Below are 26,825 nucleotides of genomic sequence, written 5' to 3'. Positions count from 1 at the left end.
TTATTCTCGTGGCAGCCTGAACATGTATTTGAGAGGCCAAAACAATGGGGTATCCAGGGTTAGGGTATCATATGCCCTTCGTATAAGTTGCTGTCGCGGTGGTGACTAACATTACCCCCGGATTCGATCTACCCGACATCGCGCGCCTCGAAATTTTGGATTGCACGATACCATGATTGATCAAAGAGAATAGCAAAGGCTTGTATTGAAATGCAGTTTTCAAATACACACTGTCCTCCTGATCTACGCCGAGAAATTAACTACCTTGGAAGTGACATTCACAATTAGAAATTCAAATCAAATACAACACAATAGCTATCCATGTTCTTGATTGGTAAGTAGCTTTCTAGTATGCCGCCGTTAAAATTTAGGTGTGTAGCGCAACGTTTTGTTAGCCGAATACCGGAAAAGTTAATCAATATTTGGATATTCAGAACCAGTGCGACAATTACAGTCGATTAATATCAGTGAATATATATTCTAATCTATTTACGAAGAGTTGTGCTATCACAGGCGAGCCTTGGCCCGTCTGTGCCTCACCTGTGCACTATCTATCCTTTCGAGATTTATTTTTGAACAGTAAATTTTAGAGTTGCTTGATTTTGGGAGTAAAAATGTTCAATATCTAGTCATTCATGAACATGAACATCAACAACAAATACAAATAATCACTGAAGGTTTCAATGTGTGTACTTCTGTAGTGACCATGTGTGGCGGCGCCTACGCCTGTGAGTGGAGAAAATATGGCGAGAACTACGAATTCTATGTATTAGTGCTACCAATAGCCTACGTCACAAATTTTCAATTGTGACGTAATAGTTGATTGACAATTATGGCTCTTTGTGAGTTTCATTTGAAAATATTGGGTCAATATGGCTCTTCGGCCGAAAAAGGTTCCCGACCCCTGCTGTATACAGTCGATGGGCAATGATTTACAAGTGTGACGTCATATTGACACTTGACAGACAATGTGTTCAAAGAGACGCTTAGCAGTACGGAACATCATTACACATTTGAATATTATATTCATATTTATACTCCCGAAGCTTTTCGGCTGACACTCGTCAGGAAATACCGTCAGCAATAATGCGACGATTCGAATAACTATGTACAACAACAATATACATCGCTAATAATGACGTCACACAGAAAATATACAAAGTTAGAAAAACGAGAGAACAGTAGCGTTGGCACGGAGATAGCGAAACAAAACGAGTTAATGCGCGATTTTAAAATGATACACAAATTCTTTCTGTTGGCATATAGACTAGGTTTGCTCATAGTGATAATAGTGGACTCAAGAACAGACAAATGAAATAAATTGCGACCCTTAGCCAATATAGATAAATGTCCTCATGATAATTAGCAGCATATCTGTGGTTTTCCAGTAAATGTTTGCCGATAGAAGACTTTTGACCCATGGCCTGGTTATGTTCGAGAACAAGCGGATTGTTATACAATGTGCTATACCTCATTTTAAATCTGCTAGTGGGCGCTGAAGTATATCCGGAATTTGCTTCACAAAAATATGCTAACCCTAAGCGAATTTTTCACTCACAACCAAAACAACGTGACATGCAAGAATTAATTGCCGAAAATCAATTAAATTTATAGCAATACAGAGTTTATTGTAGTTTATTTTGAATATCTGCTGTTGCTTACACCGTGCATCGAGTGATAGTAATTGGAGTTTCGTGGAATTCTCAACAGAAATGGTGAGTTCACGGTCGAGCGCATCTCATTTATTCGCCTTCCTGGCCGATTTATCTTGATCATAAAACCGTATTCGTCACGCGGTAGTGATCATGGAATCCAGGAGCTGCAATTGCAGAATGAAATGGGTCAGACTGGTATCAGAAAAACTATCATATTACACGACCTGGTACAATGCATAGAGACTAGGAAACATATTTAAAACTGTACCATTTGCAATTTTTTCAAGTATCAATGCGCGGTAGCCTGTAGTAATAGATTGGGATAGAAATGAAGACTTCTACAATGAAACACAAAGCATTATAGCGAGAATATATAATAAACATATTAGTCGCTATTAATAAAGTATCTGACTAGATATGTAGAGGGCTTCGGGGAGAAATTTGAGTAAACATACAAAGAATTATGAAGCTCAAGAGTTTAGTCTAGCTGGACTCTAGACCAGTGATTTCCAACCGCAGCTCTCAGAGCCACATGCGGCCCCAAGGTAGCTATCTTGCGGCTCTGATTGACCTCTGAATATACGACAAAATACAATAGACGATAGTTGTTGTTTGTTTCTATGAATATTTAATGTGAATTTTTGTGTATGAATGCTAAAATGAGGGATATTAAGTATGTCTAAAACCGTCCAAGGCCGATTCTGAAAACGGGAAAGAGAATTCTTGCACACTGGTGTCAAACGGATGGATGTATATCCGTCAGACAAGGATACATCTTCAGTTCTGCAGGTCATAGACCTTTATATACCGTCTCAGTGAAGAATAAATTTCGACACAATTTTACTGACATCAAAATAACGGCTCATAGTCAAGTATAAATTGCAATAAGTCCGACAATACTCAGCGTATAATCCCCCGTAAGCTTGTGCATGTGTATTGTGCATTAAGTGTGTAGTGTGTGGTATGTTGCAGCAATGATATGCATTTTCAGTTTATTTCAATGTATAGCACACGCCAATCTGCGTCTATGAATTATAAAATAAGCGATATACAATTTATAGAAGTCTATGTACAATGTACATATTGTACAAGCTTCTGAATTATCTGGATGGCAGGATCCATAGTTAGACCTGCTTACCTTTAAAATTTCGCTATATGTAGTCTACTAGAGTTTTTTCATGCGCATTCATACGTATGCGGCTCCGACATACAAAAAGGTTGGGAACCACTGCTGTAGAGTTCAATACGGACAGAGACGGAATTTCAATGCCTTGTTGTCGTATCTGGACAGGCTCTGGATTATGATATTGATTTGCGGTCAGATTTTAGCAGGGTGCTCAAACTATATATAACTAAATAAGTAGTATTAGCCTTATTGGAGGTAACAGCCTGAATGGATTCTGATACCGAGTTATGAGAATCTGGTCATTTATGCACTATAGGCAGGTTTATGAGTGGGACGGCGTCGTCGGACTATATTCGAAAAACAGATATGTTATGTCGTTATGGGACTTCGTCGTAGCTGACAAATTTTAAGAACGTGCCTTTTTGCAAGGTCATTACCATTCTGCTATGACGATGTCATGAATCCAGTAATAAGAAATCACTTTATCATTCATATATTCCCTAAAACGCTAGTTGTTGGCATCCACAGTAGAGCGTTTATTTTCAAATTAGATTACAATTAGAATTACTGAATTCGCAAAAACTTGGAAATTGAATGAAATTCGGAATGTGAAAGAAATAATGCAAAATTCAAGATCAGTTCATATCATATAAGAGGTCATTCTCATAAGCATGACAATGGTTATTGTATGTACACTAAGCTTGGCTCGTTGCGCATGATATAATCCTCCTGCATGGCTGAAAACTCTTTCCGGTCGTAGTGATGTTGCAGTCATGCCTACAAGTTCTCCCGCAGCATCGTTGAAATGAGGACATCGACTATCTCCTTTCCAGTAACATCACAGTCGATGCTCGCCGCACTCTCTGCTGCGAAATATCTTTCCACGTCATCCTCTAATATAATTTGCTTGGATAAATCTGAAGCAATCTTCCTCTCTTTCTTGATGTGGTTAAGGGCATAAAAATGAATAAGCCTGAGTCAACTATCTCTTTTTCTTTTCTAATGTTCTGTTTGTGATCGAAACTAGAAGGTTGTTCGCATCCTACAAGCTACTACGTCAGCATGGTTATTTTGCGTCAGAATAACTATACTATGATTGTACGGTGTATCAGTAATACGATGGTGGCTTGGTACTGGATTTCCCTGCTCGAGAGAAATATTTTTATTTACTTGTTGCAAAATAACGGACGAATAGGAAATTTCAGAAAGACAAAAAATCAGATGGATTAGAATTGAAATTAGAGCATGGAGAGATTTCGCAAATTAGCTTAGAATTAGATAAGTGGCATTTCGTTCAAGTTTAGTGAAATTAGACAACTAGAATTGTCTAGTAATAATTACTAATCTAAGTCTGCCTCCAACATTTAGGAAGGGATTCTGGAGTTGACCTCGGTCGGACTCGAATCCACAACCCATTGGTGTTGACGTGATATATATCAACGGTTATTAGGTTTGCGTGCAGCTACGGTATATCTCAAGTGCGCACTTCTGTTGAAAGTTGATATCGACTCTTCGAAAAGTCAACGGTCGCGTTTCTAATAAGAGTACAGGAAACGCGCTCTGAGAAACGTATGCAACATAGCCAAACAACTGACCTCAATTGTTACTCCTGTTGTTGCATATATTACTTATAACGTTGTCTAGCATTTATCGTTTCGGGGTTATAAATTTCTTATACATATGCTTGACTGGTATTGCAATCACTGAATAAAGTGATACATTTTCCAGTGACCGCAAACACATATTTAAAGCCGTATAGTATCTCTAGGAACAGTTTCGATGGCATGCGACACGAATCAACAACTCGTAATGCTTCGACAACAGCACCCTGAAAATACGCCATGTCACATGCCTCCGCCAGAAGACCTGTATCCGCGAGATCCCAACCAACCTGAACATGTATACGACACGCTTGACAATCTGCCCCCTGTCGTGGTCAAGTAACCGATGATTCTTCACTACCCAAATCGTATGTTATATTTTTCCAGTCAAACATCTAGATAGAATCGTAGTCAAATAAGCTCGGCAGATCCGCATAATATTGATAGGACAACGTAACATAACTATGCCGATCGTGTATTTTCAAAACATGTTAGACATGTGCAATGTATTGATAGCATAATTGCATCAAAACTTTGATGGCATTCTTCGTGCCGCTCTCTCGCAATCTGTTAAGTGGCTTATGGGCGGGGAAGAAAAGTGAAGCCGTGGAATACCTGTAATCAGGATGCGTAAAATAACATCGTGACACCATTCAAATAATTATATGACGAGCAGACATGGGGTAATCGCGATTAGTAATCGTAATCGATTACGACGATTACAGCATTTTCAAGTAATCGTAATCGCAATCGATTACATTCGAAAAAATTCCGAAGTAATCGTAATCGTAATCGACTACTTCGCATATTTAATCGATTTCTTTGTGAAAGAACGATTACTTTTTATTTGTACGACGATTCTGACATAAACTGAACATTCGTTAACAAGCAAGAGATATTATACCAGTTATTGAGTCACAAACGTCTGATTTTCAAATGCCATTGCTTATTATTACGTCAGAAGTATAGCTTATTTGCTGTGCTCGTCTTTGCGTAAGAAGTATCCACATTCCACACTTATAGTATATAGATAGTCGATGTACATTAGTGTGATTGTAAAACACCCACCGTTCAGTATATCGGGTTATCAATATATTTCAGACGCCACTACCTCGCTGCAGGATAATTAATCACTTCTCTGCCTAGTCTAAAATAGCAACTTTTGTATTGATGTTTGGTTATGCTTAGTTAAACGCAATTTGACCGTTGCTGTTTGGCGAGCAGTAGGCCTATGTGCTGGTACGAACGTACACCAGACAAAGATTGGAAATTTTGTACTCATCAAATAAAATATTACGGTTTCCACAACAAAGCATTAAAAATCAACGGCTGCTGATACATATCATAACCGCGCCGTTTTCTTGCCGTTTCTCGTAATGGCAGCTTGCATTACATTATCTGTATTAAGTTGAAGGCAGAATTTTATTTTCACCTTCTCTTATTCTCATATTATTCTACTCAAAACGGGCGTCAATTGCTATTTCACAATTCTTTACTGAAGATTTGGACCTGCCGCCATAGCCATCGGCTTATATACCATGTTAGCGTGGGTTGTAGCTAGAATCAGGATCAAAACAGCAAAATCGTCCTCCACTCCAAACATTGGTCTTGGGCCCCCAAAGGGTAGTCAATTTTTAACTTTAAGATTTAATTTCGTCAGTAACATTGGTAATTGCATTATATTACATTTTTAATCCTATCTCAGCCTCCGATGGTCAGACTAACCAGAAGAGCAGGGGGCGCGTAATCCATAATTATAACATCTGGTATCTTGCAATAATTACTGTAGTGCATGTTGTTAATTCGTGACCTCCGGTCTGTTATATAGTCAAAAGATATTGTAGTGGCCCAAACTTAGCAGACTAAAAGAAAAACTTTCTTGAGACGCACACACAAATTGTCATGTCTAATGCTCTGTGGGTGCCTGCGTGGCATTTGCATCGTGGGCTCAGATTGGAAGGACCGGATTGTTAGTCACGCCCACCCAGCGCGGCTATCAACAATGGACACATACCCCAAATTTCCACCAACGTCTTTCTTTGATAGCACACTTCGTAGAGTCGCATGTTGGCCTAAACTGCATATGTCTTTTGGTGTGTCGGGGCGCGGTATTGACTGGCACCATAATGCCTATAACTATGAGTTATGCATCCTTTATTTCTTGAGGGGAGACGTTTGCATTTCGAAATCAAGCTATCTAGAGACATTTAAATGGCAAAGCTCAAAGAGAATTTTCAAGTTAATGAAAACTGTCGAGAATACGCTATAATTTATGTTGGTTCACGAAATACTCTTGAGTCGCCTCCGAGCACGCTCCCCACCCTATTGGAGAATTTGGGGTGCAGCAGTTATGGACCTGGCAATAATGCAAATCATTGGGTGCGATAAATCGTCCTTTATAAAATGGGCAATATGTGCATTGTGACGTAACAAGCAAATGTCGCGTCTGTTTTAAAGAAATATGTTATCTCATTAGGCCTTTTCAGCGCAATCCATGTATTGTCTTCCAATATAACTACTAAGATGCAAAATAAATGTAATCGTGAGTAATCGTGATTACTTTTCCAATGTAATCGTAATCGTAATCGACTACTTCCTGATTTTGCTGTAATCGTAATCGTAATCGTAATCGCGTGATTCCGAAGTAATCGTAATCGCAATCGATTACATTCATGAAGTAATCACCCCATGTCTGATGACGAGTACCTATGGCTATTTTCTATCGGTGTTCATGAATGACTACATTTCGAACATTTTCACACACAAAATCACAGAATTTGCGTATTTACTGTTCGAAAATACAGTGCGTATGAAAATGAAGACGCAGGGACGGCAATGAGGTGCCACGTCTCAGCTGTGATAGCGCAGTTTATTGTAAGCAGCTCAGAATTTATAATACTTCGGCTCTGTTACGTATACAATTGCAATGCAGAGAAACAATAACCTTGTCAAGCCAAGATGACTTTGCCTCATTCATTGCCGGCAAATATTCCGGCAATCGCAGCCCTGCGAAATAGCTCGCAATCGCCTCCACAAACCGAAGCGTCGTATGAATTGTGTAGTTGCGAAGACCAACATTTAGTGCAGAGCTGATACATTCCTGTACTTAAGTAGTTGTTATGTATTTACCCTCCGCACCTACCTTCATGTGTGGATGTTTATAGTAGCTTCTTACGCAGAGGTGGTCAATAAAGAAGTACTTCTACTTTTGTTAAGTACTCAAGTGGTTTCCCACTACTTGGGTACTTACTCCATTAGATCTTATTTACCACTGCCTCTATTTCTACCTCGTAATATTTAGTGATCTACTTAGCTACTTTTCGCTATTTTCAGTTTGTCACGTCGAAGTAGTTTTATCCTCCAAGCCGGAAGTTATCCTGAGGAATTTCGGGGCTGTTTTCAAGGGGTATCAACATTTAATTTTCATGAAAGTTGAGTAAAGCCCCGAATTGTCGTTGCGCGTCGCGCATAGTGGATATGGAATGACCAGCATCATATCACGAAAATGTCGGTGGATAGATTTTAGGTAGCGGGTTGGCGTGGTTTCCTTCACACCGCATTGTCGCCCATATGAAATATTTCATCAGAGTATATATGGCCCATCATAACGTTTGAAACTGATGTTTCATCATCTAGCATTTAGCCTACTTAGCATATCATAATTTAGCAGTCCATGGCGTGTCCTAATCTGGCAAAATCGAGTCTGTCTTTTTAAAGCTTTAGACCGGTTTTATTATAACACCTTTGAAACTTTCTTTGCTAAAGACGTGAAATACATTTTCCGCTTTTAGAATTAGTATTTGTATTTGACTTCAATTCCCAGTGTCATACTTTGAGTAGTAATTAGTATCAGTTCCTTTTTCTGGAAAAGATTCCTGTTAAAGTATAAAAGCAAGTTTAATAATGTCTCGAATTTACGGAGATAAAATTACACAATATGACATATATACGACCCCCCATATTTTTTATTAACGTTTACTAATCGCAAAAAGTGTTTCCACCGTATCCGATACAGCTTCTCCGTATTGCTCTTCGACTAAACTACGGTCCCTATAATATGGGGGAGAGCGCCATACCATGAAATTTTCGAAAACGTGCTGTTCGAGTAAACAGAGGATTATAGCATCGCATTTCCATATCAATACTATCATTTTCATCCCATAATGCGGACGAATGCTTTTGCTGTCGAAAATTGGATACCTCCTGGTATGCATCAATATGAATCAAGCTCTGCACCTTTCGCATAGCTCAATTTGCAGCTTTTGACAATCCATGCGAACGAATTACGATCGTTTTCACTACTACTTACTTACTTGAGTAGATTTAAAGTCAGTCAATTCTACTTCTACTTCAAGTAGTTTTACGTTGCGTCTGGAAGAAGTACTTCTACTCGGACTTGAGTATAATTTTTCGTCGCTACTTCTACTTCTACTTAAGTAACTTTCTTGACTACTTTGACCACCTCTCTTCTTACAAAACCTTCGCTTGAAGATTGTTCATGTGACAACAAACAAGAAGTCGCCAACTCAATATAATTTCATTTTTTAAAGGTGACTCTAAAGCGCTGGTTCTCAGCCTTTAATAACCAGCGCGGAAGAGTTACGCTGACCTGCAAGCCTTCGCGGAGCAACAAATTTTCGCTGAGTCGTAAAATCTACCACAAAATACATCTACCAATACATCACTGTAGATTGCAGATGAACAAAAGGAACTGTGCAACACGGAGCAACAAAATAAAACGATTATAATGAAATTTTCTCACGAAACGAAAATATTATAATGTATATTTATTGCGGGTCCATTAACCTTCCGTAAACCAGAACAGAAAAGCGAAGCTTCATCTAGGAAAGTGTCATCGCATTGCGAGGTCCAATTGTTTAATTGCAAATTTCCGTTTTAAAGGAGCGGATGTAGTTTATTTTTGTTCTTGATGTTTTTTTTGCGGGATATATATCAGCTTATGATATATATATGCACACGATCTGCGTCCTTACTAAGAAGCTTGCCAAGAATGGAGAAAGAACGTTCAACAGCAGCAGTTGTTGACTGGCAACACTCAAGTTGTGCGTATACTGCTGATGACACACCGTGTTGCTTCATTCTGACAATGTTGTCTACATCACAATTTTTCATCATGCGCTTCTATAAGAATGATGCTATGCCCAAGAAGTGTTTCTTCAGTTAGGACATTGCGGTACGTTGACCATACAACCATGTCTACCAATTTGTTTTATTTGACCGTTTATGACTCACAATGAGCACACAATTGGCCGTTTACAACGGTAGGCCAATAAGTAGGCAATAAGCTGTAAAATATCAAATGATAAGTTCACCGACACTGCAAAATCTACGGTACAAATTAATGCATAATTCGAAACAATTTTGCCTTTGTTAACAATTTAGTCAAATTTTGAGACAACCCTACAATTTTGACAAAATTTTGACGCAGCGCAACAATTTTGACAAAATTTTGACAAATTTCGACATGTCAAAAAAATCGCCCTAGTAATCAGGTGTTTGGTCTTACCCGGCCGGGGACCTACCGATTAAGAAGGTGGACGCTTCACCAGTTCGCTATCTTGTCATTATCTTTGGAAGTACAGAACTTCACTATTGCAGCAAACAATACGTTATTATGATCAAGTTTATACCACTCGAAGCTTTACGACTCAATCTCATCAGAGCGAACGTCACTCAATGCCGATAATCAAATCCGAAATATGGAAAGACATTTGTCATGGAGACGTAATAACGACAAGTACAGAGAGTCGCGAATGGCGGATAACAACGCGCGGAATACGCACGCACGTACGCACTCACTCATTAGAAAAAAAATCAATTTAAAACAAACATTTTTAAAACATGTTTTAATTGTTTTATTTTTTTGTTTTGTGTTTTTAGCCATTACGTAACGAATCATTATTTGTGACGTTATAGTGGATTGACATTCACAATTGAAAATATAGGTTCAATGTCGCTTCTTTGACGAAAAAGTCTTCCGACCCCTGTCTTAAAAAGACAAAAACCATTTTGGACCAGGACTAAATCACTAGACAGCAATTTACGGTCGACCGTCACCATCATCGGAATATCCATTCCTATACATTTAACGTGAATTGTGTTGTACTGCGTCGAGTAAACGACGATAGTCATTCGTTTTCTGTTGCCCTGCCTGCCAGGACCTTCTATTATGTTCGCTAGAATAAACTCCTGAGTTAGTATATTACAACAGCCGCAGCAGCAGATGCAGACATAAGACACATGCGGCTTGCGAGCCGTGGGTCGCCGACCCATGGCCTAAAGGCACCGGTCGCCATTTGATCCGCGTAATCGGTAAAGTTGGCCGCGCTACCAGTTGGCAGATACGCCATGATAATAAATAATATTGGTCTGGTGTAAATGTACAGAAGTACCATTATTGACCACATTTTAGTCTGAACATCATGAATACCAAAACAACAACAACAATTCTGGTCATACTTGTTGAAATTGTGCTTGTAAAGTTTGTTAGGACACCCATCATATCCATCAGAGAGCTAGTAAAATAAAAAGAAAACTCTCATCTGTATTCAAAGACGTGGTATATTAATATAAGGTATGTTTTTGTTCGCAGGATACCCCCAATGTGCCGGATCAGATGATATGCTCAATCATAAACATGGTACTCTGCTGCTTCTGGCTGGGAATTCCTGCCGTCATCTTGGCTGCTCAGGTAATACTATTGTAGCATGGTATTACTATTGTAGCAGGTATCACTATTGTTGCATTCCGGACAAATCCGAAGAAATCTGGACGTATGGCAACCCGAATATAGTCCTATCGCGACATACGTCGCATTTTTCAGTGCGTTATGGAGTGGCTCGCAACTGGTGGTACGCACGCAGCTATACACTAGTACATTGCCTCACATAAATACGATATAGCTCCCATATACGCTGTGAAGATCGTTTTGGGGAGGCACTGACCCATTTAGAGTAAGATTTACAAATGTATCAATGCAACAGTTGACAACCGGTGCTATACGTATCCATATTTAAATGTGGGTATGGAAAGAAGCCTACATACCAGATCACTTGGTAAGAGAAGGTATTAGTTTTCGCATTTTCATCATCACTATGTCTCCCTAGGTGGGCGAAGTCGACAGCCGATTGCGCATTTTTGCACTGCGCTGGAATTGCCGAATTATTAGGTCAACAAACGTTGCATTGGATTGATATGATCCCTATTCCTTACCACTTAGCCGTCATTAAACGTAACAAAGTCGGATTCCATAGCCCTTGATAAATTCGAGGGCGTTCTGTCCGAACGTTATTAATATTTGTACTTTCGAAATGACTTCGACAATGCTGGTTATTATAAATTGCAAAATGTGTCACATATCCATATTGAATGGCGCTTCCATATAGGCGGATTGTCTCGTCGCTGCATCGCATGGTCTCTCGCCCTATACCTGCGAACAATAAACATCTAATTTACGTGCTATTGAGTGTAAGAATGATCGAAATTAGTCTTCCATGAATACCAATGATGATTGAAGGTTTTCAGATTTTTCTTCTACATATCCGTCTGGTTTCTTTACTCTATAACGCATAGATGGTCCTCAAGAATCATTATTTGGCAACTTCAGAATTACAGGTCTTTATTCAAGACAAAGAGGCGCACGAATTAACTTTGCCCAGGAACGTCTCAAAATAAAAGCTGTCGGATTGTTCGCGATAATCAGCCCGCTGCTGATCTGTAATTCACATATCGTCTTCTATACTATCAGTTTAACAGGTGTTTCCAATTGTAATGAAAATCCAAGTGCCTTAATGGCCAATCAGTAGTGGGAGTATTATATTGCCCTTCGTGATCTGTGTACCTCGTAAATTTGCATGTGCTGTTCCAAAATCACATTCGACGGAATTGACTTCTTCTGCAGTTTGGAAGCGCAATGCGATTGAAAAAGCTGTCACGCAATTGTCCACCGGATGATAACCATTTGTTCTGGTGTGCTGGTGTGATGCCATTTCAAGATCCTGTGACGGAATCTATAGCCCGCACCCTTGGGACGTGCATGCATATTCTGTTTTATATTATGTTCGTGATATTATTTTTACATCAATACATTCCAGGCCAACAGTTTGCGGACCCGCGATCCACATAAAGCGCGTGCAAAAGCGAACGCGGCCGAGACATTGAACATTGCGGGCTTTGTGACCGGATTCTCCGCCATTGCAATTCTGCTCGTAAAGTTTTTCGTTGTACTCGATGAAAGCCGCAGAAATAATTATTATAGTGGTTCAACTATGAACTTTTCAATCGGACGTTCGCCATGGAGAGGTTGCATGGACTTATCCAATTGCAAAGTTGACGCTACCACGCTAGGTGTTTCCATATTATTGTCCGATTTTCCCATTAAATCGATTTCAGCGTTCATTTTCACCACGGAGCGTCTAATACGAAAAAAGTTTTGAAATATTTTGATTGCTCCTATCTTGTTACCAACTGCTTAAATGCAGTTAAAAGTAATGATTGAACAGAACATGTTTCTTCGTAATTTCCAAGACAGCTTAGTTTTCATTGAGCTGACTGATTATATATAGGCATGAATATATTGATACAGTGATAGTAAAAGTCATTATGACTACAATTGAAAGAATGTCGAGGCAGTTTTGCCTGGGGGGGTGGATATAGCAACCAGATCGTACAATTGAGCAGAAATGAAATCGATTAAATAAATGATTAGTATTGGTCATGTGCTTTTACGAAGCAGCACATTCGAATATTTGATTTGATTTGATGACTTTGAATTTTGTCTACTAGTCAGGAGTCATTTCATATTTTTCATTCGTCGAGGCAGATCAAGTCAGGTCATTTAGAAAATGTTACTCGAGTAATATCAACACTGCCGCATATGCGTAACATCTACACATAGGAACGAATGGAGCACGTGAAATGAACATATTAGAAAACCAACGATTCAAATCTGCCTTAACCAATCATACGGTTATGGTTACAAATCGACATGTGTAGCGCTAGTAGAAATTTAACACATATGGTGGACAGGGAAGAAAATATATTTATTTTGATACGAAACACAGGTTTACAATTCATTACACATATCTTGATTTACTTCGTATGTAATATTTAGCATTCATATTTATTAGGCCAGTGCGTCCATTAGCGTCATTCGAATTAAGTAATTGTGAACAGGTTTCTGTTCATTAGTATTAGTTTCTCTGCGAAATAAACTAAGTTTAATTAATTGCTTACAGCTACGTGTTAGGTGAGTTTGTCATTCGATATGTATAATAATAATGTGTCTGAAGCGACAATTGGAGGTAATATAAATCTTCGATGACGTCACTCCTGAATTACCGCCCATCTATTGCAAGGACGGGAAACTGTCCTGTCGGCGGGCCTGATAGGGGAAAATCAAGTAATCGGTTGGCCGGATTCCTGAATTGGTACATTATTTGCGTACTTATTCACCTACACAAGGGATAAACCGTATTTTATGTAAACTTCAAGTTCAAAACATAGAGAACAAAAACAGTATTCAATGAATTTATTACCGTAATGTACTTTAGTACCTGTTGAAGCCATTGAGACGTCTGTGGTCAATCAAAGTTTTCAACAAGTTTCGTGGCTGCATGTCCTTAGTAAAGACTTCGCGCAAAGATCAGTTGGATTGGAACGCTTATTTGTCGTGTTAATGTTCGTGGCCGAACATGTTCGCTCTCAAATGCATGTAGACCCTGACTGTGGGCAGCATTATCATGTAAGACCGGAAACTGTTTTCGTGCGGCTTAAAATCCCGTCGCGGTCCGTACGTTGCCCCTCCATGATCTAATGCAGGCCTGGGCAAAGTGCGGCCCGCGGAGCTATTCTGTGCGGCCCGCGTAAGGTTGCTTGAAATTGAAAAATAAAACCAACTTTTTAATGTTGTTGCGTGGACTAAAACCATAGGATGTATGAGCTGGACCGTAAATTCGGTTACTATCAAGCCTGTTAATTAACATGCTGCGATTACGCTGCCTATACGTACATCACATGCCTAATCCAGATTCAAAGTAGAGTCAATGTCAAAATTCTGCCGTTGGAATTAAAGTCACAAGAAGTCACCAAACCTTATTTGTTGCGATTGTCACATTACGCATTACAACGGTCTGTGTTTCAAATTGTTACGTGATGCGTTCCAAATCCCTAATTCGTAAAACTAATCAATCAGTGCCTGTGATTTCTATGAATATATCACCACTAGGGTTGTTCAGATTTGAAAAATTGTCAGGAAATTTCGATGCTTGTGACCCAAATGATGGTTTAGTACATAAAAACACTTATATGGGCAATTTTGGTCATCTTCGTCGTGATCTTCTATCCCCGAAAAGACCCCAAAGATGCACGGGACAATTCTCCTTACTGCTTGATCTGTAGTGTTGACCATGTCACCTGTTTATAGCTTTTGTGACGTTATCATTCGAAAACGGCCATGTAGAGACGAGATATTGCAATAAAATAGATATGTTTTCAAAATGTTATTCAAATGCAGTCCTGTAAAGGCCACATGCATCTCAGTTTTGCTCAGCAAAACCTGTCTGCCATGCTCATGGGAATCATGTATTGGTTGCACCATTGACATCGGCTTGACTTGTATCGTACATTGAAGAAGCGCCGTTGGGTTGCAATTCGTGAACAAATACTGATATTCCCAGCTAGTTTTCAGCCATAAGGTATTATTCAAAGGTATGTAATGTCAGTAATACTTTTCTGGACGTTGAATCATCTGTAAAATACCGAGTTATCTTATTTTATGGTAGACTGCAATTTAGTTGAAGAAAAATGCCTGAAACAATGCATCAACACAATGTTCAGCGCTTGCCTTATAGGTATTCTTATCATATTCCATACGTTGGCAACCTCTTCAACAGTTAAAAGGCCACAGTCCTGCGTTGTGGTAGTTTCGGGGCAATTTTCTTTCAGATATGGCGATTATAGTAGAACCTCATCTAGAGTCGGTTACTTGGAGTGACTAATACACTCAGATAAATATCCGACCGAATAGTAACCAGAATATCAGACCAAATAGTGGGTAGACCTGAATCTTGTTCATGCTTGGTCCGCAAAAACCATATCCGCTTTGTTTCAGACATTCTTCTGCAACTAAGTTGCAGTCTACCAAGAAATAATATAACTCGGTATTTTACAGATGATTTGAAGTTGAGAAAAGTATTACTGACATTACATACCTTTGAATAATACCTTATGGCTGAAAACTAGCTGGGAATATCAGTATTTTTTCACGAATTGCAACGCAACGGCGCTTCTTCAAAGTACGATCCAAATCAAGCCGATGTCAATGGTGCAACCAATACATGATTCCCATGAGCATGATAAAGAGGTTGTGCAGAGTGAAATCGATATGCATGTGGCCTTAATAGGACTGCATTCAAGTACAATTTTGAAAACATGGCTATTTTATTGCAATATATTATCTCTACACGGCCGTTTTCAACTGATAACGTCACGAAAGCTATAAACCGGTGTCGTGGTTAACATTGCATATCCAGTAGTAAGGAGAATTGCCCCGTGGATCTTTGGGGGGTTTTCGGGGATAGAAGATCACGATGAAGATGACCAAAATTGCTCATAAAAGTGTTTTTATGTACTAAACCATCATTTCGGTCACAAGCATCGAAGTTTCCTGACAATTTTTCAAATCTGAACAACCCTAATCACCACCCATAAAGGATCTAAAAATGGAAAGCCGAAAGTTGAAATTCAAAGAAGGTTCGGGGGACTAACTATTTGTTTACTAACCGTCTTTTTAGTAGTTAGTGCTGCGCACGTCGCCGTGATTAGGGAGTATAATTTAAATCGGTTCTATGACAAAAACACGTTGACATATGCTATACGCTCGATCAAGAGACGGCGAATTTCGGAATAGCGGCAAGCTTGGGTCAACAAGAAAGCCATTTCGGTAAGCTGCACATTTCTCGGAAACCAGCTACAAAGACAACAAGTTTTATAGTATCCCCAGAACCGTAACTTCCGCACCCCAAACCCCCCAATTGGGGGGCGAGCTCGAAGGGCACCCAAAGTTATTTCGTGACTGAACATTTGAACATAAATCTTTCTCGTGCTATGCGCGATTTAGAGATCCGGGGTTTATAGAATTGGGCATTTCGACGTCGGCCATTACCGCGCCAAGGCACACCAAGATATATACGAAGTTTAGGCCAACACGGGATTCCGAGAAGGCACTGCAATTGCACGTGCTGATCAAAGTAACTTAGTAAAGGGGAAAAAAGCTCGACTGTGGGAATACCTTGGCCGAAAAGGACTGCCCTTATGAAAACCATGTTGTCCAATTGTCCATAGGCAATATTTGCCAGTGAAGAAATACCAATTAGGAAGCGTGTGCCTCTTTTAGTTCAGTACGCTTTGGCGATTTCAATATCTTTTCACATAGCAGACGAGAGGTCACGAAATAACAACATATAGCAAAGTAATTATAGCAACGGGCCCTCCCGAGTATTTCCAAGACAGCATCTCACTCAGCTCTAGCGGTAAAACTGACTACGCGGGCTTAGAGAGGTTAAAAAATATAGCAATATGTAAGCAATTACCAATATTATTATCTGATTGAATCATGAATCATGGAAAAATTCCGCGCTTCTCGCGATAAGGGCACACAACATTGCCAATTAGTGTATACAAGAAAGCTCTCTCCGAAGCAGTGTTAACAACGTGCATCCCGATGGGGTCTGGTCTGGGGGCGAAGCCCCCAGGAGTTTGGGTAATAACTCCATGAGGGGCCCAAGACCAACGTTTCCGGGGGCTGACGACGGGCTATTTCTGCCATCCCAAATACATTTTAATATGTTGATAGAAAAACGCGGATAGGGGTTTAAAGAGAGTTCAAAATGTATCAATGTATCATGTTTAAGATTGTTTCGAAATATGGCGGCAAACAAATATTTTTTGGTAATTAACCGTCACTTTCTCATTCCCCGATATCAACACATCCACGGCTTTCAATTTAGAAATAAAATCAGTACGCTGGAGAATATAGCTATAATTTCTGACTCGGCCCGCCAACGTATTTTCTGTTTATCATTTGGCCCACGGAGAAAAATAATTGCCCACGACTGCTCTAATGAAACGAAAATGTATCGACTACAAAAAAGATTCAAATGAAGACGTGACTATTCTAAACAACAGTGAACGGCGTCAATTTGTCCACGGGCCGGTTCCGTCCCGCGAGGGGATTTTGAGCGCTCCGTAGAGAGTTTTTACCATGAAAGTGCAATAGGCCTTTTGCAGGACTTCGATCACGTGACTAGATACGCATAGCAACCACAAATTGGTTAGCAAGCTACTTTCTCGCGCACCTGCTTCAGTGCTAAATATCGCATAGTGTACGTGGATTTCTGGTTGTAAACGTTTCAGAAATTTGTTGTAGAAGTCAACAGAGATTTACCTATGCTAGATGTCAATCCTGTACAAAGCACATAGAATGATATCGTCAGAATCACGCAGAAATCCGTCGTTAACGTAGCCGTATTTCGGATACAGTATATTATCGTTTTCGGTCTGTAAACGTTTTATATAAAACGCAAGTGTCATGGAAGTGCGCAAGGATTCAAATATGTTGGAAGTCTTTGATTCATGGACTATGTAAACTCCTTGCGTCAAAATGATCGACATTGTAGCCGTTATTTGGTAGTCAACTATGATTTTATGACACAAAATTCGACATTGCAGGACATTGACTGCGTGATATTTATTGCAGCATTAAGTTAGGTGTGGATAGTATACTATACTATAGCTGTATTGTAGTGGTAGTTGGTAATCATTGCAGCATTTTGATGATTGATATCGATTGCACTATATATAGGATACTGCTATTTTTATGCCTAGAGACAATGATGACTACCAGTGCCAGTACGTTGATGTGTAATGAATTCATGCAATTTGCTACATACCATATATATATTAAACATCCTATGCTATTGTATGGCTTCTCAGTTAGACAATTCAAAATATTTAGATCTCTACACATATATTACAATTTATTTATCATTCTGTCATGCTGCCAAGTGCCACTACCCAAAGAAAAATGATCATCAGCTCCAATTGAGGGTGCAACAAACTGTCCCGAGGCCTGGATTACTTGATTGATTGCCTGGATTGGATTACTTCGCTCTATGGCACAGTGCAAATATCTTGAGTTTCAAGACATGGCTATACCACATGTATACGAATTAATGATGTGATGGATTATCCCAAGAAAGCCGAAAAAAGGCAACTAAGAAATTGATGATGCCCTCGTCAAGAATTCAGCCTGGAGCCAATTAATATCACCACATAAAATTCGGTCATGCGGTAGAAGGCAGTGTGGTTTCATGCCAACAGAAAATGTCAGCAGATGATCTGACCACTGACTAAATGTCCTGAACTTTTTTCCCGATGTTGATGTCTGCTTTGAAAATGATATTTCATTTGTATACAGCAAGACAAGTGCTCTTCCGTGGATGCTATGAATATGTCTAGACAAGTCGCTATGGAGGTAGAGGAAAATACATAGGCATAAGAGTCTCGGCAGTTATTGAACTTGATAAGGTTAACATGCATTTTTCTTCAACTATTTCTTATGCTCTGGGTATCGAATGCACAAAAATTAATAAAGTGCACTTCTTTGCAAGTTTATTTGTAAATTCAATGAATCAAAGAATATCATAAGTTCAGAATACTACGGAGTCAATGCAAAAGAAGCAATGTTAGTCGTCTTTAGAGGATGTTTCTGAGTTGGTTGAACCAATACACAGAGGGAGTCAGCAACGAAGTACTATTTTACCTGAGTGCTAACGTCATTATGAGTATAGGCTACTTCCACTTCTACTTGACACTTTTTAGGTAGTACTTTTTTGTCAGGTTTGGGATTTTGTCAACTAGAAAGTAGCTTTGGCGCATGATTGCATCCCCTTCAAGCGTGAGGTTGTCATAACAACTGGGTGAAATAGCCCCAGTACCACGGTAACTAAATTAATTTTTGAAAATTGCACCTATTTGTGGTGTCATCACCCTTTGAGTTGATCAAGAAGATGCAACATGCAATGTTTACCGTTGTCACATCAATTTCTAAAACTAAGTGACCCTCAACCAAATCTACTTCATGTAACGAATTTCTTGACTACTTTTCAGAAATTCAATTCTACTTCCACTTGAAGTACTTTGGACATGTCCTGGAAGTAAGTAGTGCTACTTGTACTGGAGTATAAATTAGGGCATTACTTCTACTTGGTTCCCAACAATGACCACGTAGACCACCTCTGGGTATAGGATGACCGATCTTGTCACTGCGTTTGAGCTTCTCTAAGAGTTATTTGATAGTTACTTACCTTAGTTCGCTAAATAGCGCACATATGTGACATCAACTATTTATCAAAATCGCGTGTGATTTGCCAAATCCACTTCAATTGCGAAGTAATGCTAATAAAATTGGCATTGTATAAGGCAACAAAAAAGTGCACTGCTTTGGTTAGTCTTGATGGCAGGCTCTCCCAAAAGATACTTCCGATGTGTTCAGCGACATTTGTTTTATAGCAGCACGCCAGCACCCAAACCAGCAGACAGTATATCCTGATCCTTGCGGGTCCCGGCTGCTTCAGTCATATCTTCCATCCAAAATCAGGCTCCGCAACAGACAAATGGTACTGCTTGAACTAACAAATACTCCTACCAGAATATAAACCAATCGCTTTACTTCAAATGCATAAATTTAAGTACATATGATCAGTGTTGAGTACCGTAATACGTGTACGTTACCGATAGATTTCTGCGTAATTCTGACGATATCATTCTAAATGCTTTATACAGGATTGGCATCTAGCATAGGTGAATCTCTGATGACTTCTACAACAAATTTCCGAAACGTTTACAACCAGAAATCCACAGTACAATATGCGATATTTAGCACTGAAGCAGGTGCGCGGAAAAGTAGCTTGCTAACCAATTTGTGGTTGCTATGCGTATCTAGTCACGTGATCGAAGTGCTGCAAAAGGCCTATTCTAATCTGAAATTATTGGCAAATTGTATACGTCACAGCATGATCCCAAGGTAACCAACCTGAGAAAGATTGCCATGAAACTATACACTTGTTCTGTTCGGGTCTGCATACATTTGCGAGCAAACGCTTTCGACCATGAACATTAACAATACAAGGCTACGTTTCAATCTAACTGATGTCCACGTAGACGTGAAGTCTTTACTAAGTGTTTCTACATCCAACATGTAGCCAGATTTCAAAGAACTTGCAGACAACTTTTGTAGACCACGGATGTCTGATTGATTCTAACAGCCAATATTGAAATACATTAGGTTAATAAATTCATTAAATACTGATTTTAGTTTATATGCCCTAAACTTAAGTTTACATTGAATATGATTTATTCCTTGTATAGGTGGATAGATACGCGATTAATTTATCGATTTTGTAATCCGACCCGCCAAGAACTTCATTTTTCCACAGTAGACCCGCCGACCGGAGAAGTATCCGGCCCCTACTATACAACTATGCATTCACAATATGCACTTGGTAGGAGAATTAAAGCAATTGAAGATTGGGAATTGGGTGTGTTAACTACAAATGAACGGTTTGTACACTATTGCCTAAAAAAGGTGCATATCAAACCATCCCATATCAACGCCATGATATTGCTGGAATCTGGATACGTGATTTCACTTACAAATCCATGCGGAGGAAATGAATTCGTAAAATGCGTTACTTTATAAAGGCACTGTAGCGAGAACTAGTCATCGCATTATGAATAGACTACCAACACGTGACGCACCTTTACGCATAAATCCATTCGCTTTTACATAACAAATATATACAAGACTTGAGGACCGCGGTATAGAACTGAATTAAAATAGATTATTGCCGAGTATTCCTAATACACGAAAATTACTTCCGTTGTTCGGTGTTCATAAACCAATGTTTGTCATCGTATATATTTTATTGAAATTAGTTGCAATGCCGGTTGAAACGTGATGGTAAGGTGATACGTCGATAAATTGTAGACCTTTTCATTGCACTCTGATACAACCAAAAACGAATAGCATTGTTGCGGTGATAGCGATTGAGACGCCGACCCCAATCGCAATCATGTTCAACATCAACGCTGTCTCTGATTTCTTTTTGGCCTCTCGAGGCTTGGTATACCTCATAGCATTTGCCTGTAACACATAAATCAGATTCGAGGATATTAGTTACAGAAGTACGGAAAACATGAAAATACCTCGTTCTATCAATAGCCACAACTATAGGGAACGGTATTTCGATATATATATCTACTCTACACTCTACAGTCGTCAAGCATGACCACAAACAAGTCGAAGTACCAACAGTTTTTACAGAATAGATATGCAAGCCAGCCATGAGATTATCTGACTATTATTTACATATCGACTTCTACAGACACGAGCTGCATTCATTGTCATTTCATGTTGTATAACCCGAGATCACGATATGGAAATGTCAATCGGATAACTTTGAATGTTCCAAATTACGACGTACATGGCTTTGTTTTCGACGTCATTTTCCAAGTCTTGTAAAACAAATAGGCTATTGTATTGCATTGTCGGGAAGGCAGCAACAAGCTTCGCTCTGATTTCGTGAAATTGATATACCCTGGCGCGACAAAAGATACCTCCAGATATTGACCATCAGTTCGCAAATATATTCATATTTGTTAATTTATTTTCTCCTTCTATGTTCACCGATTTCAGTGGAGTCAACGTTTCATTTGCGACCAGCGTGTTAACGACGCTATCCTAATGACGTTAACTAATCTTTAGCTGCTCAGTATCGTAATTTTTGCCTATAACCTAGAGGGGCTCTGTGTTCGGGAATAAATATGATGTTGCCGCAAATTAAAGATAAAATTGAGAAATAGGAATTTGGCACCGACCGACCCTTTTATTCAGAACGTCATAGTATTCGAACTGCAGCTGAAACATTTCTAAAAATACACCATGACCATCTGACGAGGCCTCAAATTAAAGATAAAATTGACATGAATGAATTTGGCACCGACCATTTTCTCCAGAACGTCACAGTTTTTGAACTGTAGCTAAATATATATGCGGTTTCGTGATTATTCCCCCATAGTGTCCTACAGTGATTAGTACACAAGGAAATCGCACGGCTGATTGCTACCGGGATATTGCGTCATTCCGTCCCTTTGATCAAAGGCACATTATTGGACAAGAACCCAACTTCTCTCATTTTGAGATTGAGATATAATATTCTAATATATCTGACGGAACGGCAGGAAATGTGTCAGGGATCGACACCGGTCCGCGAACCGGCGGTTGAAAACCACTAATCTAGAGTACGCATATTTTTAATAAGTCATTTTATTTGTGATGTCATGATTAGGCAACAGTTATTAAACAGTTAAAAAACTATTTTAAATTTCCAGTATCGCGTTTGAACATTTCTGAGTAGCGACATCCCAGCCAGAAAGCGATTTCCACTCTTGTATGCATGGGCACGAAATATATTTGCAAGTGAATGCATTTTCAGCAGCCATTGAAATTAAGTTCAAATAAAGTGCAGATTCCACCACAGATGTTGATTTGGTTATGAGAGTAGCACTCGAATCATGGATACCGCTTCGATGTACAAAACTAGCTGAGGATATTCATTAGCATCGACTGCTAATGACTAATGGAATTTTGTATTTGCATAAATGTAGGCTACACATTTCCTAAATCTTACAGCCTTCTTCCTCTTAATTATGATAATGATTACTCTACGAATTCATTGTATTGCGTATAGCTAAACTGGGATGTTTAGGTATTGTCTAAACGTTAAGAGGGGATACCATTCTGAAAAATAATTGAGAAGCATTGATTTATTTTACCTGACTAGAAGTGACAATCGCTCCTATCCCTACGCAGAAGCAACAGAATAGCGTCGTGAACATGGATAAATCGAAATAGTCGGGTACCAATCGTTCTCCTATCTGAAATGAAATAGAAATTCTTAATGGTATATGTGTAGGATCATCCGAATCGACGACACATGTGTATCGACAGGTATCATTTAAGCTGACTGGAAAACCGTCGAAATATCCTCACCATGTGTTGTGCATGATCCTGAATCAACGGTTGGTTGACTATAACAAAAGTTGCATTACTAGGCATTTGTCGTACTAGTATGGATTGTTGGTTGGGATATTCTGGAAGCTGGTATTCCGACAGAGGCATTGAATACTGCATATATCCACATTGTTGCTGTGAACTCATGACGTCTTGATCGTTCGCTTCGGATTCATATGAATCCATTCTCAAAGATACTAGGACCTACTACTAGGACTAGACTGGGAGAGACTAGGATACGAGGACGTTACGTATATATGAGCGTACACCAAAAATGTAGCCAGCAAGTGTCTTTCAAGATTGCAAGCTTAGATCAAGCATGAAGATAGGATAAAAGGCGATGAAATCCGGCTTCTCCGCCGACTACCAACGGTTTCTATATGACCTCTGCTCTAATATGAGCTCCGCTCTAATATGAGCTCTGCTCTAATTCCTTCTTGATGAATTCACGTGGTCAGGCGCGTTGACAGCCGAAACATAAGGAGGGTTGGAAAAAAAATGGAGGGGGGGGGTCGTGGCAATCAATGACTTAATTCGAGATGATATCAGCGGGAGACCGCGTCGCCTTACATTGTGCACTTGTGCATTGCACAGACGAATCTCGCTAATTGGCAACGCGCTTCTGGCTAATTGGCCGCGTGCAATTCTGATAATACGTCTCATTGAAACTTACTACAAAGAAAAACGCATTAGCAACGATACTCTTTTATCCGGTTAACCGGCAGAATTATATCCGGATATCAGATAGACAAAACAACTGCGGTTAACCGTTATCCGGATAATCCAACCCTACTATAATATCATCTCCTCGACAACCGCGATCCACGTAATCTGGCGACTCAATTAATATTGACCTCTATATTGTACTGCCTATTATGTTATTTACGTCCATGACGATGCCGAACTCGATATTCGGAACCAATATATAGTTTTTGGTACCTATTTGAAGCGCGTCATTCGCGGATTACAGCTGCCAGATTTCATCGTCGCTGAAGCGTGACAAACGCATAATGGTCATGATGAAGACAAATCGGCGAGGAAGTCGGAAAGAATGAGATAAGCACTAAGCAGGAACGCTCTTCATCAACAAATATGTTATCATTTGAAGCTTAGTGATGTACTGCGCAGGCAACATACACATTGGATTTTCATCATGAGCGCTCACACCATTTGTAGTGTGTCGTGCGGATTTTATTCATCACTATTCTGCATACTCCAGCCGAATAATATTCATTGTACGGAACAACTGACTGACTGACATTGAAGTTATACTGGTATTTATACATTACGACCGGTGTGTTTACGGCTCTGTGGTTGATTGGTTCGAAGGTTTTCAAGATTAATGCACTTGCAATCTAGTATGTTGTTTCACTTCTATTTGCCAAAAACAACAGTAGGCCTAGCGTCGGGCTATAAGCGCATACTTCATATAGAATTAACCTTAACAAATTTTGTGAACTACTGAAAGTCCGCGCGCAGCATTTTAGTGCAGTGGTAAGCCTTAACCGATACTGGTCGCCATAAGTGTTTGTATTGTGACCTTTCGATCACGCGAAGTTAGTGGCTTCATAGAGTAGTTCGATATTATGCCGGTTGCCCTACATATAAGTATGCAACACAATTAAAACCACAGATCAGCATGTGATATTATATTACGAGTCACTTTGACATGATGGTTTCACGACCCTAAAACTTACCCTAAACCCGAACCAAACCCTGAAATCAACCCTTACATATATTCCAATCTCAAACCAAACCCTAACCTAACCTAATAATCCTCAATCTAACTGTAAACCATAACCTGCCCTAACCCTAAATTTTACCTACTTGCTCAAGTGTCGCATGCCCAATTGTCGCGTGCTGAGGTGTCACATGCTATTATGTCGCGTGCTATTTTGTCCACGGACCATTCGTAATCTCCGTAATTAAATCCACAAACTAATAAGGTATGCGACCGAGATGTTTACGTCATGGACAATTCCAATCTACAATTGAATAGTATATTCATATTGGAATGAACCCGAATATTTTCTGCTGACACTCGTGAGGGGTAATCGTCAGCAACTAGTAGAGAATTGAAAGAACATTGTATATCAACAATCGTATCACAAAATATGACGTCACCAGCATGAAATTTCGAATGAGAGAGCGCTCAACGTGCTATTTTTAGGTGGTACACGAACTCCTTTTGTTGACAGCGTCGTCGGGAGGGGCCGTTCACACTTCTATTTGTGTGCCTTTGAGTCGACTTTTATCAAAATACACCAGCCAAAACTCTGTCAACAAAGGGAGTTCGTGTACCACCTAAAAATAGTACATTGAGCGCTCTCTCATTCGTAATTTCATGCTGATGACGTCATATTTTGTGATACGATTTATTGATATACAATGTTCTTTCAAATTCTCTACTAGTTGCTGACGAATACCCCTGACGAGTGTCAGCCGAAAATATTAGGGTTCATTTCAATATGAATATGCTATTCAATTGTATATTGAAGTTCTGTACCTCCAAGAAGCTCTTCAAACAGTTTTAATCATATTCACATTACTCGCGCTATATTTCGGCCTTTTTGCCTTATGTAGCTTTTATTCCTTCATTGAGATCACCAGTACATTATGAAATTATTTGTGGAATTATTACTAAAATTAATGCAGGAGCATGACGCATCACAAATATAAACATCAATGATCATACTGAAGTCGAATGAAATGGTCGCAGTTGATCCATCGTAAAAATATTGCTACCTAGTTTTGGCACGTTCTAGGATAGGGGTCACCAACCTTTTTGCAATCAAGAGCTACTTCTCTGGTACTGATTGAAGCGACGGGCTACGGTTTACTCCTGCCGTTTACCCGCATCAGACTGAATTTCCACTTTGATATTCGTAGCACTGGGCAGGAATCACATTGCGGTATGACTTCTAAGAGAGTCTTTCAAATCAAAACATCTCATTTCAACTTGCTAACCACTAAGATTTTTTACGAAATCATGAATTACTTCGCACCATGTTTGTATAAATTATACAACAACAGTCAGCTCAAATTTTGAAATATATCATGTCTCAAGTCTCACTATAGACTGGACCTCATATTATCTGTTTCTATATCAGTTAGTGGGAAGCCTGCTGGCATTGCAAGCTATCAACTAGTGCGCTGTACTCTGCAGGTATGTATCTTGACACTGCAACTCCTAGTGAGTGTTCCAGTTGTGCATTAGTGAGGCGTATTCTGTGTTTGTTTTTGATGAAGTTCATGTCTGAAAAGGCTGATTCACAACGATGAGTTGAACG

At 39.4% G+C, this 26,825-nt stretch overlaps 1 protein-coding gene across 1 annotated transcript in view; it reads right to left on the bottom strand.

Moving 5' to 3' along the window:
• Window positions 1–23,762, bottom strand: part of LOC145453248 (uncharacterized) — a 58,857-nt gene extending 35,095 nt beyond the window's left edge. The window contains exons 1-2 of the mRNA XM_080331245.1: window positions 23,515–23,762; window positions 23,298–23,399 (exon numbers count right to left, since the gene is read on the bottom strand). Coding sequence (XP_080187371.1) covers window positions 23,298–23,399; window positions 23,515–23,721 — 309 coding nt within the window. The 5' untranslated portion in view covers window positions 23,722–23,762. The remainder of the gene's footprint in view (window positions 1–23,297; window positions 23,400–23,514) is intronic.
• Between the last annotated feature and the right edge of the window lie 3,063 nt (window positions 23,763–26,825).

The sequence above is a fragment of the Botryllus schlosseri genome, chromosome 13 (genome assembly GCF_051294905.1).
Source record: "Botryllus schlosseri isolate E-star chromosome 13, Bs_hap1, whole genome shotgun sequence".
Classification (NCBI taxonomy): Eukaryota; Metazoa; Chordata; class Ascidiacea; order Stolidobranchia; family Styelidae; genus Botryllus; species Botryllus schlosseri.
Note: the sequence above shows the minus strand (reverse complement) of the source record. Positions and strands in the feature narration are given on the sequence as shown.